We start from the raw sequence: 16,205 nt of genomic DNA, 5'->3' as shown, positions 1-16,205 counted from the left end.
ATCAGACAGTATTGTTGGTATTGTTTTTGCTCTTTTCTCCTCTCTGGCCTGTTTCCTGTGTTGTGTGTATTTGCGGGCTGTAGGCCTTTGTTACAATGGGCAGCCTGTAAGACAGCTAGTGTTGTAATAAAGACTCCAATATTCCATCCTTCAAAAAAAAAGACAAAACAAAAAAACAAGACTAGAACACATAAGTAGTCTATATCAAAACTCACAAGAGGTGGCTGAAATCATGTCAACTTTCAGCTTGACAAAACATAAACCCAGTTATTATGCATAAACAATTCAAAATTAAAGTTTATAATGGAAATGTCAACAAGTCATAACTACTATACATTACTGGTGATAGGTTCCACTATTCTTCAACCAGGCACAGCAGATGTGCACATCTGATAGACAGATTGCTTAGAAAATTAAAGCTATCAGAGCTATAAATAAGGAATACATAAATATGAACACAGCAATGCCAAAGCAGAGACTATTAAAATGAGCCCATAAGATGTGATATGAACACATATGATAGTTCATCATGTAAGCAACTTTCCCCTGACTTATAAAGCTATGGTTCTATAATTCTTTTAAAAAGGAAAAAAAATGCTCATGTAGTAATCTAACTGGACATTCTTGATGACACTGTGATCTTCAAATTCTTTTGAAGAGCTGAAATCTCATCAGAATTACTCCAGAAAATCAGCTTGTCATATTTTCAGTAGCCTACAACAAAAAGAAAAAAAAAATCATTGTTTTTTTTTTAATTTAAAATACTGTGGAAAAAAGGATACCACGGCAGTATATCTGTGAATACTATACTGTATTTAACAAACAACTGTTCTCCCATGTAACAGCCATTTTTATCGGATCATAAATAACCTTCACTTTTTTGTGGTATATCAAATATACCTATTGAACCTAACACTAAGTTCAGTATAGAAAACATTGATGGCACATGAAATAATACTAGAGTACATGTAGAAAGGCACTATTACTTGAAGGATTAACACACAATAGACCTCGTTCTCAGTCTTCATTGGTTAGTTGTTTTTTTGTCCCCCCCCTCCCCCATTGCGCTGTCCATCATAGGGCTTGAATTCTGGGCCTGGGTGCTGTCCCTGAGCTCTTCAGCTTCAAGTGAACACTACCAATTTAGCCATAGGGCCACTTCTGGTATTCTGGTGGTTAATTGGAGATAAAAGTCTCAAGGACTTTCCTGCCCAGGCTGGCTTAAAACTCCGATCCTCAGATCTCAAGTCTCTGGATTAGGAGGATTACAGGCGTGAGCCACAGATGCCCAGCAGTTTCCTATGTTTTATTATAGTATAGAAGGGAATTAAGAATGAAGAAAGCCTCCCATGCTATGAGGTGGGGAGAACAAGAGAAAAAAAGAGAACTTCTGCCTAATCTTGTTCACCTAACTCCTGACTATTATACTCTCCTGGATTACAGTAAAAAGAAACTCCCAGGCATTATATCATTCATCAATGAATGCTGCTGAGTATATTTCTTTTTCTTTGTCAGCTATGAAGCTTGAACTCCATGACTGAGTGCTGTCACTGAGCTCTTTTTGGTCAAGGCTAGTGCTCTACCACTTTTTTTAATTGTAAAGGTCATGTACAGAGAGTTACAGTTACCTAAGTCAGGTAATGAGTAAATTTCATTTTTTTAGGACATTTCTTCTTAACAGTATGACCCCCTTCATTTTTTCTTAGTTCTCCCTCTCTCCCCATTACCTCCCAAGTTGTATAGTTAATTTCTAACATATCATTGCTGAATTAGTTCACCCCTTGTCCCAACGACAGTGCCACTTGTAGTTTTCTGGTGGTGGAGATAAGAATCTCGTGGACTTTCCTGCTTGGGCTGGCTTTGAACCATGACCCTCAGATCTCAGCCTCCTGAGCAGCTGGGATTAGAGGCATGAGCCACCTGCGCCCAGCTTTACTATGTGTATTTCTATTTTTAGCCTTCCCAAATTATTAGTTAATGCCACTATGAAAACAACAGATTTGGGGCTGGGAAGGTGGCTCAGTGGTAGAGCACTTGCCTTGCATGCATGAGGCCCTGGGTTGGATTCCTCAGTACCACATAAGCAAAAAGAAAAAAGCCAGATGTGGCGCTGTGGCTCAAGTGGTAGAGTGCTAGCCTTGAGCTGAAGAGCTGAGGAACAGTGAGTGCCCAGGCCCAGAGTTCAGGCCCTACGACGGACCCCCCCCACAAAAAAAAAAAAAGAAAAAAAGAAAACAGAAAACATTTAATTTTAGAAATGTTAGATTTTCAATATTTATATATTTTTACTTCCTAATTAAAACTTGCTTTTAGTTTGGTCTAAGTAGAGTTCTTTCATGAAAATCTTGTGAAATACTGGAAAAATTTAAATACTACAATCTGAAATAAGGCTGAAACTTTTTCTTTGCTGACAATATATGACTTTGTTTCCTAGTCAGCTCATAGACCCATTCTCGACAAGCTTTTCCTTCCTCTGAACTTACTACTTAAGAGAATTAAAGATTTTGGAAAAGTCTATTGTTCCAAAACATTTATAATTTCTATCTTTGTAGCTTCTGATAAAAAAAAGTTTTAGCTATGTACCGTGTAGGCACTGTTTATTTCCTTAGCCTCATTCTCAGTATTCCCTATTCAGAGACTTGAAATTATATAGTTTCAGTTTAAAACCAGCATATCTTAATTCAAATATAATTTGTCTTATCTAACTCTATTTTCATATCAACTGTAGAGAGTCTCTAGTAGATATGAAGCAAGTAGTCTCATTCTGATTCATTCGTATTATAAAACTGCAGAACTTTCTATCTAAAAGTCATGCAGAAACATTGTAGAAATCTAAAGCTAGGAGTTCACAATTTGCAAGGATCAGCCCAGATCCTTTAGTGGTTCTCTCCTCTTTCTTTCTCCTCAGGGCAATAGTTGGGAGGATGGGTAGAAGCATGAGATTTATTTAATCTTTCCTTCTTCAACGCCAATATCCTAATGTTAGAAATGTTCCTATACAATGAGCAATAAATCACAAATGTACCCTAAAGTTCTAGTAATCATTCAAGGATATCCACAATATAAAAAGGACAAGGCTTAGGTCACAAGAATATGCCAGTTACAGTATAATTCAAAGTATCACTGCACTAAAAAAAGATGCTGAAATGGTTTTTTGTATGTATGTATATCTATATGCATATATTATATATACACAAAATTATATATGTACATGTGTGTATATAAAATTTTGAAAAATTCTGGACAAAACTTGCTTGTGCTTCTTTCTCCATGTTGTTGGGGATGGATGACAGCCACATATCATTGCAGTCACTCATTATTTTCCCACAGTAGCTAGGATAACAGGATTGAGCCACTACAGTCAGACACTGGATGAGCCATTGGTTTTATGCCCATATTAGCCTTTATCCACAATCCCCCTATACCTTACCTCCCAAGGTGCTAGACTGCAGGCTTGATCCACCATGACCAGCTATTTCTTTTCATTTTTCTTACCAGAATTATGAGAGAATACTGACCCAAAGATTTATCTAGGTCATACAGTCCATGACTATTTCACTCCCAGTAACCATACTTTCCTAAATAGCTGGCTCACATATTCTTTATTTCTGTAGGAAGAAACAATATTTAAGTCACTAACTCTGAAGTTAGACAACTCTCATTAAAAAACTAGCTCAACTATTTACTTAAGTACTTGGGGTAAGTCAGCCATCACACAGTTCAGTTTCTTACCAGCACACTACTATTAATAGTAGTAATACACAGCCCTGTGAGACTAGACCTGTAGGGTTTAGCACAAGGAAAAGGGCTCATGCAAATATTAGTTATATTAACTAGCCAGTTCTTCCTGCTATGACCAGCCATAAGTAGGAGTTTAGAAAAGGCAGATGATGAAAAATGAGCAAGGGATTTGAAACATGATACCTACAAAAAGGGATGGCCAACCAAACAGGCACATGGCTTCCATCAGAAAAGTTTCCTAACATCCCTCAATTTCAGAAGGAAGCAGCTGGACAACTACAATACCACTGTTTTTCATAGAGATGGAGGGAAAACATTTACAGTGGGAAAAGTTTAACAGGTACCAATACCTAAATATGCTCGCAACTAGTTTCAGCTCAAAAACGAATTCACTTTGCTGACCAGCCTGCTTTCAGTTATTCCATCTTTTCCCTGTCCTCCCTTTCCTATCACTTCCCTCCTCTCCCTTCACCTCCTTTCTTTTTGGAATCAATTGGACCTCAAACGCTACGGATCTATGACTGAGCCATTCTCTAATGCCAAGTTATTCTTTTATTGTGGTGTTTGTTTTTTTTTCTTTTGGTCAGTGGTGGGTCTTGAACTCAGGGCCTGGGTACTGTCCCTGAGCAATTTTGCTCAAAGCCAGTGCTCTATCACTTCAAGACACTGCGCCACTTCCACTTTTCTGGTAGTTAACTAGAGATAAGTCTCACAGACTTCTCTGCCCAGGCTGGTTTGAACTGTGATCTTCAGATCTCAGCCTCCTGAGTAACTAGGACTACAACAAGTATGAGCCACCAGCACCCATCAAAGTTATACAATTTTTTTTTTTTTGGGTCCGGTCGTGGGGCCTGAACTCTGGGCCTGGGCGCTGTCCCTCAGCTCTTCAGCTCAAGGCTAGCACTGTACCACTTGAGCCATAGTGCCACTTCCGGATTTTTTCTTTTTGCTTATGTGGTGCTGAGGAATCGAACCCAGGGCCTCATGCATGCAAGGCAAGTGCTCTACCACTGAGCCACCTTCCCAGCCCCAAAGTTATACAATTTTTAAAATGACATTTTTCTCTTTTCTTTCTGTTTGTCTTCTTTCCTTCTCCCCATGTTAGGGAAATCAAGGTTAGCTTACACAACTGAAGGCAAGATCATCACATTCCTCTCCTCATCATACTAAGCACAGAAGTTAGGGGACATTCAGGACAGCCAGGTATACAATTCTGCATTAACATCAGTACACAGGAGATGAGCAGACCCAAGGCCCCTACATGGCCTGAAATCATGCCTCAGCACATACAATCAGAAGCCCATACGTCTGGGCATTTCTAAAAAAAATACAAAGACCCACTGATCAAGATGTACCATGCACATAAACTACATGCTGACTTGAAATCCCTCTGTATATATAAACTATTTAAACCAATACAAACAGCCCACCCTTCTCCCAGACACGAGGACTGTTCTTGAAATAAAGGTGTATATGGTCCCCATTTTGCCTGGCAAAATTAATAAGCCTTTACTTTTTTTTTCTTTTTGTCAGTCATGGAGCTTGAACTCTAGGCTTGGGCCATTGTCCCTTCACTCTTCAGCTCAAAGCTAGCACTCTACCACTTCAGCCACAGCACCACATCTGGTTTTCTGGTGGTCACTTGGAGATAAGAGTCTCACAGACTTTCTTGCCCGGGCTGGCTCTGAACCGCAATTGTCAGATCACAGCCTCCTGAGTAGCTAAGATTACAGGCGTAAGCCACTGGCGCACGGCTTTTTTTTTTTTAAACAAAACCTTGCTCTTACTTGTGAATTGGCATTGGGATCAGGAGACCAATTTTCCATCATCAGTCTGAGTTGGAAAAAGGCAGCACTTTGGGCTTGAAGCAACAATAGTCCTCCTGGTCTCTGAACCACTCATGTGACTTCAATTTAATTACATATGCACAGATATTATGCCCAAATATGATCAAATTCATCAATGGTTGGAGCTTGAACACATCTTTTAGGGGACAGATGCAACTCTATTCACCTAACAGAAAATTCTAAAACTAGTCAGACTTCTGGCAAAAGATAATATGGTCTATGGTAGTCACTTCTGTGATCTAATCACATGCCACAAAGTCCTGGTCTTCAGAATTCCCAATGCCAGATAGCTTAATCTTGTTAGGCTATTCTTTTACAAAACTTCATCATTAATCATTTTCTAAACACAAGTATCTTTATTTTGAATGAACTAATTCATGAATCTCTAACCTTGAGTGCTTCAGAGGCCTTGCGAAGCTCCTTAATAACAGATGATAAGGCTTCTGGGTTAATTCCTTGTTCACAAAGCCGTACACAAATAGACAGGGTTTCCATATCTAAACCAGTATTCAAAATTCTTGAAATCTCAAGAAGAACTGAAAAAAAGATATGAAGAACTTTTAAAAATCTTACAGTATTGAAATATGCACACCGTCCATTTGTTTTTAACTCCTATATGCCGACTCAACATCAAGGACTTTGCATATCTCAGGATTTAGAAAGCAGCACACAATGTTGCCTTGCTTGACCTTAGTTTTAGAAACTTAATCTCTCTTCACATAGCTGCCTTTTATACTGTACATATTACTCATTTAATACCAGGACTGTTCTAAATATTTCCTAATTTTAATAATAGTGCTATTTAATAATATTTAACAATAGCATTTAATTAGCTGCATAAAACATCTTCTTACAGAAACACCATGGTTACCTACTCTATTTTAAGAGTAATGGTTGTTCTTATGTTTCCCCTATTAAAATTACACAGATACTTTTATTTTATTAGGATAAGTTTCCAGAACTGCTTAGTGAGTAATACATACTTTTAAAGTTTTGCATGTTTGGAAAGTTTTACAACAACTTAATCATATGTGTTTAATAATAAAAATGAAACTTCATTCTTAACTTATACATTTTAATGTTGTTCTTTAAAGGATTTACTTTGATATGAGAGAGAAAATATTAACAAAGACAACTACGCTAGCAAACTGATTTTCCAGGAATCTCTTCTATTACAGAATATAAACACAGTGATTCTGTTGTAATGGTGGCTTTTTCTCAGACCTATATTCACTAGTATTGTCTTTCTTCACCTGAAAGTTTAGTTCCCTAACTCCTATACATGAGCTCCCATAAACAAGCTATCCTTTACTCAATCTTTAAGATACCACATTTATCACAATAAAATATCATACAGACCTGTACCATATTTTCTACCAGAGCAAACATTTTTAATTACTAACTTTATATATAAAGATTCCTTTTTACATTTCATGTATCCAAGCACTTTTATTTTGAGTGAGCTTACAAGTTTAATCCATCCCAAAACAAATTTCATCTGTATTTCTACTGGAGTTGTATGAAGAAGTTCATATTATTTTGGGAAGAACAGATGTTAACAATATTTAGTCACCCTGTACTTAAGTCCTGAAATTTTATGTCATCCATGATATTCATGCCACTTTCCTCTTCTCATATTAGACATTTATCTTCATCTCTGTGAGCATGGTTTGTTGAAATGCCTTCCATGTTTCTGTTCTTTTTGAACATATGGAAGGCAGTTTTATTGCTCTTATCTAATTCTAACGTCATTTTTATGTCATAACTGGATGATTTTTTTTCCTCATCATGGGCCATATTTTGTCCTGCTCTGCACATCTGATAACCTTCGGTTATAAGCCAGACATAAAATTTACTTTGTTAGGTGTTATTTTTGCACTTCTAAATATAACCTTGTAAACTTCTTTTCAAGAGTTATAATATTTAAAAGCATATGCATATTACTTTTGTTTTTAATTCATATATTCCTATACAACATCAAGGAATTAGCACAGCTTAGGATCTAGAAATCAGCACCCCAAATGCTGTACTTCCAAGTACTCCTATCTAATGTCTTATCAATTAAGTTTTCCATTCTGGCCTGGTGCAATGCACTATCCTCAGTACTATGTGAGCATGTACTGTTCTCTAACCTTCTGGATAATTGTTTCCTTAGCTTTCTGGGTATTTTTCACACATGTGTACCAATCAATGCTCTGAACATCCAAGAGAGATTCTTCTACATATCTTCAGAATTCCCAGGGAAGTTCTCTCCTAGGTATTCTGTGCAGTGATCTTGGTCTCTCAAACTCTATCTGGTTTGTCCTGGCTGCACTGAGGCCTAGAATCACTGAAAGCAAAGATCTGAGGCAATGAAGAGTTCACTTCATTTATTTCCGTTCCTTGGGGATTACAGTTTGATGCCCAATACCAGGTGTCTTAAAAACCTTTGTTCTGTATGTTTCACACACTCCCTCCCCTCAAAATGTGTAAACCCAGTTACCATTGCTCCATCCTGGCTGGAAAGTAGTCATTCTCATTTTCAATTCTTCAGTATAATTTACTAATACTTGCTTTGCTACAGTAGCCAGTCTGTTATCCCTGTAGCCTGAAGAATTTATTTCAGTAATTGTGTTTTAAAACTTCAATTTCTATCCCCATAATCACTTGTTCTTGTTTCACAAGAACATGTGAATGAATATATTGAGGATGGTGCTTGATATAGAGACAGCTCAATAAAAAGGCTTACTAAGCCTGGTATTAGTGACTCACGCCTATAATCCTAGCTACTCAGAAAGCTGAGATCTGAGGATCAAGGCTCAAAGCCAGGCCAGGCAGTTAAGTCCATGAAACTCTTATCTCCGATAAACAACTTCTTCTACTACTACTACCATCACTACCATTACTACATTACCACCACCACCACCTCCAAAAGAAAAAAAGCCAGAATGGGCTGGGAAGGTGGCTCAGTGGTAGAGTGCTTGCCTTGCATGCAAGAAGCCCTGGGTTCGATTCCTCAGCACCACATAACACATAAGCAGAAAAAGCCAGAAGTGGTGCTGTGCTCAACTGGTAGAGCGCTAGCCTTGAGCTGAAGAGCTGAGGGACAGTGCCCAGGCCAGAGTTCCGGCCCCACCGCAAAAAAAAAGCCAGAAGTGAAGCTATGGCTCAAGTAATAGAACACTAGCTTTGAGCAACGAAACTCAGGGACAGTGCCCAGGTCCTAAGTTCAAGTCTCAGGAACAGCAGCAAAAGAAAAGAAAAAAGAAAAAAAGAAAGAAAAACAAAGGGCTACCTATTATTCTTTCTCTTTTTCAGGTTCCAGGTTAGCTGCTTGCCTGTCTTCTCTGGAAGGTGTGATTCTTCACCGAAAACCGATCTTGAACAGAAAATTTTTCTCTGATGTCCTAGACTGTTGACATGTTCTTAGCCAGCTAAGTCTCAATCTGGCCTCAGCCCTCTGGTTTAGCCCTCAGCCCTCTGTAGTATGTTGGCCTATACTACTAAACACATGAATGGTGCTTCTCCATCTCTGGCAGCGGCAGATGGCACACTGCTGACCCCAGGTTCATTCACGCAGGGCAGAATGCTTCGTCAAGTTCTATTCCTAATTCCCTGCTGTGGTTCCCATCTGCTTTCTTTTGAGGATATCTTGCTCTTTCTAATCAATGGAAACTTCCTTTTCTTATTTTTGAATGTAGCTATGCCAATAATTATATTGTATATTATTTCCTATCATGTTATATGCTTTGAACATAAATTTTCACCAAGTGTTCAACTGACCATAATAAAAATTCACTTTAACTTTTCTTTTCTTTTTTTTTTATTGTAAAGCTACTATACAGAGGGTTACAGTTACATGAGTGAGGTTATGAGTACACTTCCTCTTGAACATTGTTACCCCCTCCATTGTTTTCCCCCTACCATCCCCTCCCTCCCTCCCTTCCCCGAGGTTCTTTTTTTTTTTTTTTTGATTGTGATTAAATGATTACATAATTTCAAAGTCACAAGTTCATTCTAACTTCCCTGGAGCAAATTGTCTACCACAGTCTGTAATATATAACAGTGTTCACATGTTATATACCATGTTTGTGATCAGCAGCATGGGGATATTTAGTAGTGGTTCAACCAGATGAGCGGGAGTTCTTTGTTTCTTAAGTCCTGTTAGTTTTGTCGTTTCACCTAACCTTTTGGATTTAGCATCCACTTATCAGGGAGACTATGTACCGTTTGTCTCTTCGTTCTTGGCTTACCTCGCTCAACATGATTCCTTCTAGCTCCATCCATTTCCCTGCAAATGCCATTATTTTGTCATTTCTAATGGCTGCATAATATTCCATTGTGTATAGATACCACAATTTTTGGATCCATTCATCTGTGGTGGGGCACCTAGGTTGTTTCCATATCCTAGCTATTGCGAACAGTGCTGCAATAAACATGGAGGTGCACGTGTCCTTGTATATTGGTTCCTGTTGTTCAGGGTAGATGCCTAGAAGTGGTATGACTGGGTCGTAAGGGAGGTCAATCTTTAGCTTTCTAAGGACCCTCCAGACTGCTTTCCAAAGTGGTTGTATAAGTGTACATTCCCACCAGCAGTGTAATAGGGTTCCTCTTTCTCCACATCCCCTCCAGCATTTGTCGTTGGCTGATTTGTGGATGTGGGACATTCTGACTGGGGTAAGGTGGTATCTCAGGGTTGTCTTTATTTGCATTTCCTTCACCACCAGGGATGATGAACATTTCCTCATGTGTTTCTTTGCCATTTTTATTTCTTTTAACTTTTATTTTCATATATGATTCTACTTCATCTGTTCTAAATGGTTATCATTGCTATTTTGAGGCTTTACATATTTTTAGCTTATTGCCAGCACTGTAACAAATCTGACTGAAGCTTTTAATGATGTTTCAATTGATTCTCTCTAGCTTTTCATCTACAAGTAACAGTTTCATTTCCTTTTCAATAATAGATTTTCTTATGTCATGCTATGCACCAAATTCCTTAAATAGACATTTTAAAGAAAAGAGTGAAAAGCAGATGTTTCTGAATTTATTTGGAATGTGCTTAACATAGCATTAAACATGTTGGCTTCATATAGGTATCTTTCATTTTGTCAATATACCATTTTCTTGCTAAGACTGTTTTTTAAATCAGGAAAACTGTTGAGTCTTATTAATAGCTTTTCTTCAGTTATATTAACAGATTTCCTAATTAGCTAAAGAACAATGATCTAGAACATCTTTACTTATACAGAAAGCAAGCCCGCATTTTAACTAAGGGAAGATGCTACCCTACTTCTCTGTAAACACCCTGAGAAACGGTCAGGGGAAGGGTATTACATTCATGGCCTGGCACTCTTGGTTTACAGGAGGACAGATAAGCTTAGGGGCCATGATGAACTATACTCTATTCACTTACAAGATAAAATTTAAAAAGACAATGTGGCTTTCTTTTGATACTCTTCTTGAAACCCAGTAACCAAGGACCAGGAAATCATGTACAGACAAGTGCTTGTGGAGGGCCTACCTGACAGCCAGCCTACACTAGCAGATATTTGAGTGAGGAGAATGAAGTGACTCCATTCAGCTACTGTATAACTGAACAGGTAAAGGCTTAATATATAGACCATGAGATGTGTTTTTTATTGTTTCCTGGTTGCTGTTGGCTTTTTGTTTTTTGTTTTGTTTTTCTGCCAGTCCTGGGGCTTGAACTCAGGGCCTGGGTACTGTCCCTGAGCTTCTTTTGCTCAAGGCTAGCACTCTACTACTTGAGGCAAAGTGCCACTTCCAGCTTTCTCTGTTTATGTGTACTGAGGAATCTAACCCAGGGCTTCATGAATGCTGGGCAAGTACTCTACTTCGAAGCCCCATTCCCAGCACTTTGAGCCTACTTTCCAATTGGTATATACACACTTACACACATACATTCTATGCCTATTTATGCTAGTGCTGGAAAGATAACTGTGAAAAAAAATATGGTCCAAGTCCTCAAATATTAAAACTGAGTAAAGATAGATAATAAAACAGATTCCAATGGTTTGGCTGTGTTCCCCAACGTTCATATCCCCAATAAAACAACACTAAAACACAGGCATTAGGGGAGGTCATTAGGGCATAGGGATTTGTCCTCATTAACATTATCTTAGGAGTGGGTTAGTTATCTCTCAGGAGTGAGCTCCTGAAAAAAGGATGAATCTTGTCTCCTTTCCTCTCATTTTCTTTTGTACATGTGCTCTTGGCATTTCACCTTCCACAAGATGCAATAGGACCTTGACAAACACATAGCATTCATAACTAAAAAAATGAATATTTTTTTTTATAAATTACCCAGTCTATTCTGTAATAGTAGCACAAAACAGACTGAGATTTCAGTTTTAAGTAAGCACAATAAAGAAAAAGAATTACATACTTCTGAAGCAAATCATAAAGGGTACCTTACCAGCGGGGCTCAGATGGCTCATGTCCATAATTCTACTCAGGAGGCTAAGATCTGAGGATTGCAACACTAGCCTGGGTAGGAAAGTCCCTGAGACTCTGATCTCCAACAAACCATGAGAAAACTGAAAGTGGTGCTGTGGTTCAAGTGACAGAGCATTAGCCTTGAGCTGAAGGGCTCAGAGTCAGCGCCCAGGCCCAGAGTTCAAGCCCCACGACTGACCAAAAAATAAAAGGGGGGGGGGGGTGGGCACTTTATCAACTTTAGAAGGATGCTATGTTGGAGAAAGACTTGTCTGAAGAAGTGACAACCTTACACTTCAAGGATGAGCAGAAATCAACTTGAGGCAGAAGGAAGAGATGGGTGAATGATAGTAAACAACATACTTCCCATTTGGAAAATGCACACTGTTAATGTGAAGGCAATGTTAATTAAGAAGATGGTTGAATATAAAACAAGAAGAGTGAAAATTGTCAATCTATAAAGCCCTATTACAGAGTTTAGAACTTGGAAAACTATTGGAAGATATAAAAAGCAGAATGTAACAAGATCAATCAGATAAGCACTTGAAGAGTCTTTGGCGGACTATGGACTAGATCTTAAAAAAGAGTAGAGTATATACATGTTGAATGCATTATATTATTGCGATTTTGGTGAGAGACTGAGGAATGGAATACCCAGGAGATATTAAGATAGGTGGTTTAAAATGAGATGAAAAAACTAGAGTTAATACCCAGATTTCCTTCTCAAGTGAGCAACTGGATTGATGGTACTTAACTATTTCACTGGCTCTGCCTTATAGTGCTAGTTAAATGCTCTTCTTTTCTCTATAATGGATTTTATAAGCTGGTACTACGTTGAAATCTCTGGTAAGGAATAACTGTCATAAATTTAATTACAAGAAGTAAAATAAGGCTGGGAATGTGGCTTAGGGGTAGAGTGCTTGCCTCGCATGCATGAAGCCCTGGGTTTGATTCCTCAGTACCACATGCACAGAAAAAGCCAGAAGTAGCGCTGTGCGCTCAAGTGGTAGAATGTTTGCCTTGAGAAAAACAAGCTCAGGGACAGCGCCCGGGCCCTGAGTTCAAGCCTCAGGACTGGCAAAAAAAAAAAAGTAAAATTAAAATTAGAGGAAGTAAATTTACAACTAAATCCTAAGAATTTTAGAATATAAGGCAATTAAAAATTATGAAGCTATTATTAGGAATTTTAACTTCAAAATGTTGGAAAGCAAAAGAAGTACATTGTGAAACAGAGGTGGCTGTTCTTAAAGGCTTATTTCAAGGGGACATATTAGAGAAAATGTTGAATGCCTAAAATAAGAGTAGGGGATATTGTGTTATATGCCTTATACTAAATACTTACGGAGTAAAGTGTGCAGACAAATTACAAAGTCTACTTGCTTACTCTCATGTGAGAAACATTTTTTTAAACATAATCCTTGTGAAATTTTGTAAAATCCTCTCTGAAATTTTATTTTTTTTAAATTTAATGTTATTAACAAAGGGGGTACAGTTACATACATAAGGCAGTGTATACATTTCTTGTTGAACATTGTTACCCCTCCCTGTTTTCCTCCCATTTTCCCTCCCCACCCAATTTGTAAAGTTCGTTTTCAACATACTGTCTTGTCCTCTCTGAAATTTTTTTAAAAGCTTAAATCATTGTTAGCTGACTAATATTCATGGGAAGGAGGAAGAGTGAGGGAGAATATTCTAGCTCTTTAAGGGAGAAATACACAAAATTTTTAAATTTTAACCACCTTTCATGAACTGATTCTAATATATTGAAACCCTATAGATATACCCTTTTTCTTTTTTTCTTTTTTGGTCTGATCGTGGGGCCTGAACTCTGGGCCTGGACGCTGTCCCTCAGCTCTTCAGCTCAAAACTAGCGCTCTACCATTTCAGCCACAGCGCCACTTCCGGTTTTTTTCTTTTTTGCTTATGTGGTGCTGAGGAATCGAACCCAGGGCCTCATGAATGCAAGGCAAGCGCTCGACCACTGAGCCACCTTCCCAGCCCGATATATCCTTTTTCTTAAAAAAAAAGTTTTTCTTTGGCTTTTACTTGATTATGTTCTTTTACTCTCTATCGTCTTCCTCTTACACCAAATTCTCTCAGAAAAAATCTTGATGATCCAACCTATTCAAACTCTTAACTCTCATCTGTACCTCAATAGGTCCACCAGACATAAAATAGCAATCTTCCACTCAAACAGAATCTTACTGGAAACCTGAAGAATGTTAACTAGTACTCTAAACAGAGGTTACAAAAGAAATTGGTTGAAAGTGAGGTCCCATTCTGTTAAAAACAGAAACAAAACACTAGTTTCTAAGGAAAGACAATAATGTTATATACATACAAATTCCTTACATACTTCAGAAAATTTATTCTGCAAAATAAAACTAGTAAGCTGTGAAACATCAAGAAGGATTAAAGAAATAGGTTGGATAAGGAAAACTAGCTAAGTGGATACTGCTCAGGTCAAAATGAATAATGGCAGGGCTTGGAATGTGGCTTAGTGGTAGAGTTGCTTGCCTAGCATGCATAAAGCCCTGGATTCCATTCCTTAGTAAGCAGAAAAAGTGGTACTGTGGATCAAGTGGTAGGGTGCTAGCTTTGAGGGAAAGCAGCTCAGGGTCAGTGCTCAGGGTCTGAGATCGAGCCACAGGATTGGCACACACGCGTGTGCGCACACGTGAACGCGTACACACACACACAGGAATGATGGCAAATAAGAGAAGTGATTCTTTGAAAAAGAAAAGCAACAGCTAGTGAAGAAAAATCCAGAAGACTTTATGAGAAGCTCCTAGATGAAGGGGCTATACAACATGGGAGTCTTCATTGAAAGGAGACACAGCTTGGAAGGCTCACCCTCCTAGTGGAAGGTATCTTATTTTATTTGGAGAGTTATCTTTTAACAGAGGTAAAGCCTGGTGAGGTAACCCCTGGAAACCACAAGAAGGACTGCAATGACTAACATCCCCCCACCCCAGTCATATAGATGGAGATAAGTAAAATAAAGACAGAAAGGTACTCGCAGATGGCATGACAACTGTCATAAGGAGAAAAAAAAAAAAATTCAAAAGCTGGGCGCCAGTGGCTAAGCCAGTAATCCTAGCTGCTCAGGAAACTGAGAGCTGAGGATCATGGTTCCAAGGCAGCCCGGCTAAGACGTCCCCGGGAGACTCTTAGCTACAATTAACCACCCGGAAACCGGAAGGCAAAGAACTCAGGGGCAGAGTCCAGGCCCTGAGTTCAAGCCCCACAACGAATCCCCACCCCGTCTCCCCCCCACAAAAAATCCCAAACCTGATTACTTTTGATACACTTTTGATATATCTGGATGTCTTAAATATTCACAGTAACTCAGGGAGGCATGGTTTTATTTCACAGAAGGAAAAAAAAAATCTCGAAAGATGTTAAGTGATCCATTCAAGAGGCACAGAGTCACAAGGTCTACGTCTACACCTCCTCCTCCTCCACCTCCTCCACCACCACCTCCACCACCCAGTCCAAAACAAAACTAGGGGGGAGAGGATGCCAGGGCCACTCGTTCCTCTGCTAGATACTTAAAACTGCGCCCGGGCGCGGGCAGGCGGCTCCTCAGTACCCGCGCGTGCACGGGCCTGGCCATCCCCGCCCCCCTCCCCCGTAGCGCTCGGCGGCGGCGCGGGAAGAGAGGGGCGGGTCCCGCGAGATCTGGCGCGAAACGCGGGAGCGCGCTCACGGGATGGGGATGGGGACGGGGGAGGGGGAACGGCAGCAGCCCGCAGACGTAGGGACCCCAGCGCCTCAAGGGATGCGACCGTCGGCGTGGCGGTGCTGGCGGGTCTCCGCTCCAAGACCTTCGAAGATGGCGTGGGACGCGGGCGGCAGAACGCACCTCGCTCCGAGGCACACCCGTCCTGGAGGAGTGCCTGGCCAAGGTAAAATGGGGGGACGCCGCGACCACTCACCGTCCATGGTCTCCCTCACTGCATTCAGGTTCGCCGCCGCCGCCGCCCCGGCACCGCTGCCGCTAGCCATGGCGGAGGCCGCGGAAGGCGGGAGCAGCGCCTGACCCGGAACTGGAGCGTCTTCCTCTTCTCCCGGGCAACCGCTCGGCGCGTCCCCGCTCACGCCCGCCAGGCTCCGCCCCCTCGTGCCCGTCGCCGGCGTGAGGCTGCGTTGATTTGAATTTCGAGCCTCGCTGCACTGCGC

At 40.0% G+C, this 16,205-nt stretch overlaps 1 protein-coding gene across 1 annotated transcript; it reads right to left on the bottom strand.

Annotated features, from left to right (window-relative positions):
- Nucleotides 1-279: 279 nt before the first annotated feature.
- On the bottom strand, nucleotides 280-16,130 carry Mzt1 (mitotic spindle organizing protein 1). The gene is made up of 3 exons (XM_042685441.1): nucleotides 15,962-16,130; nucleotides 5,979-6,124; nucleotides 280-714 (listed from the first exon to the last, which is right to left on the bottom strand). The coding sequence occupies exons 1-3, from the start codon at nucleotides 16,029-16,031 to the stop codon at nucleotides 691-693; spliced, it is 240 nt and encodes a 79-aa protein (XP_042541375.1). The 5' UTR covers nucleotides 16,032-16,130; the 3' UTR covers nucleotides 280-690.
- Between the last annotated feature and the right edge of the window lie 75 nt (nucleotides 16,131-16,205).

Source organism: Dipodomys spectabilis, unplaced genomic scaffold (genome assembly GCF_019054845.1).
Source record: "Dipodomys spectabilis isolate Male_0828 unplaced genomic scaffold, ASM1905484v1 ptg000095l, whole genome shotgun sequence".
NCBI lineage: Eukaryota > Metazoa > Chordata > Mammalia > Rodentia > Heteromyidae > Dipodomys > Dipodomys spectabilis.
Note: the sequence above shows the minus strand (reverse complement) of the source record. Positions and strands in the feature narration are given on the sequence as shown.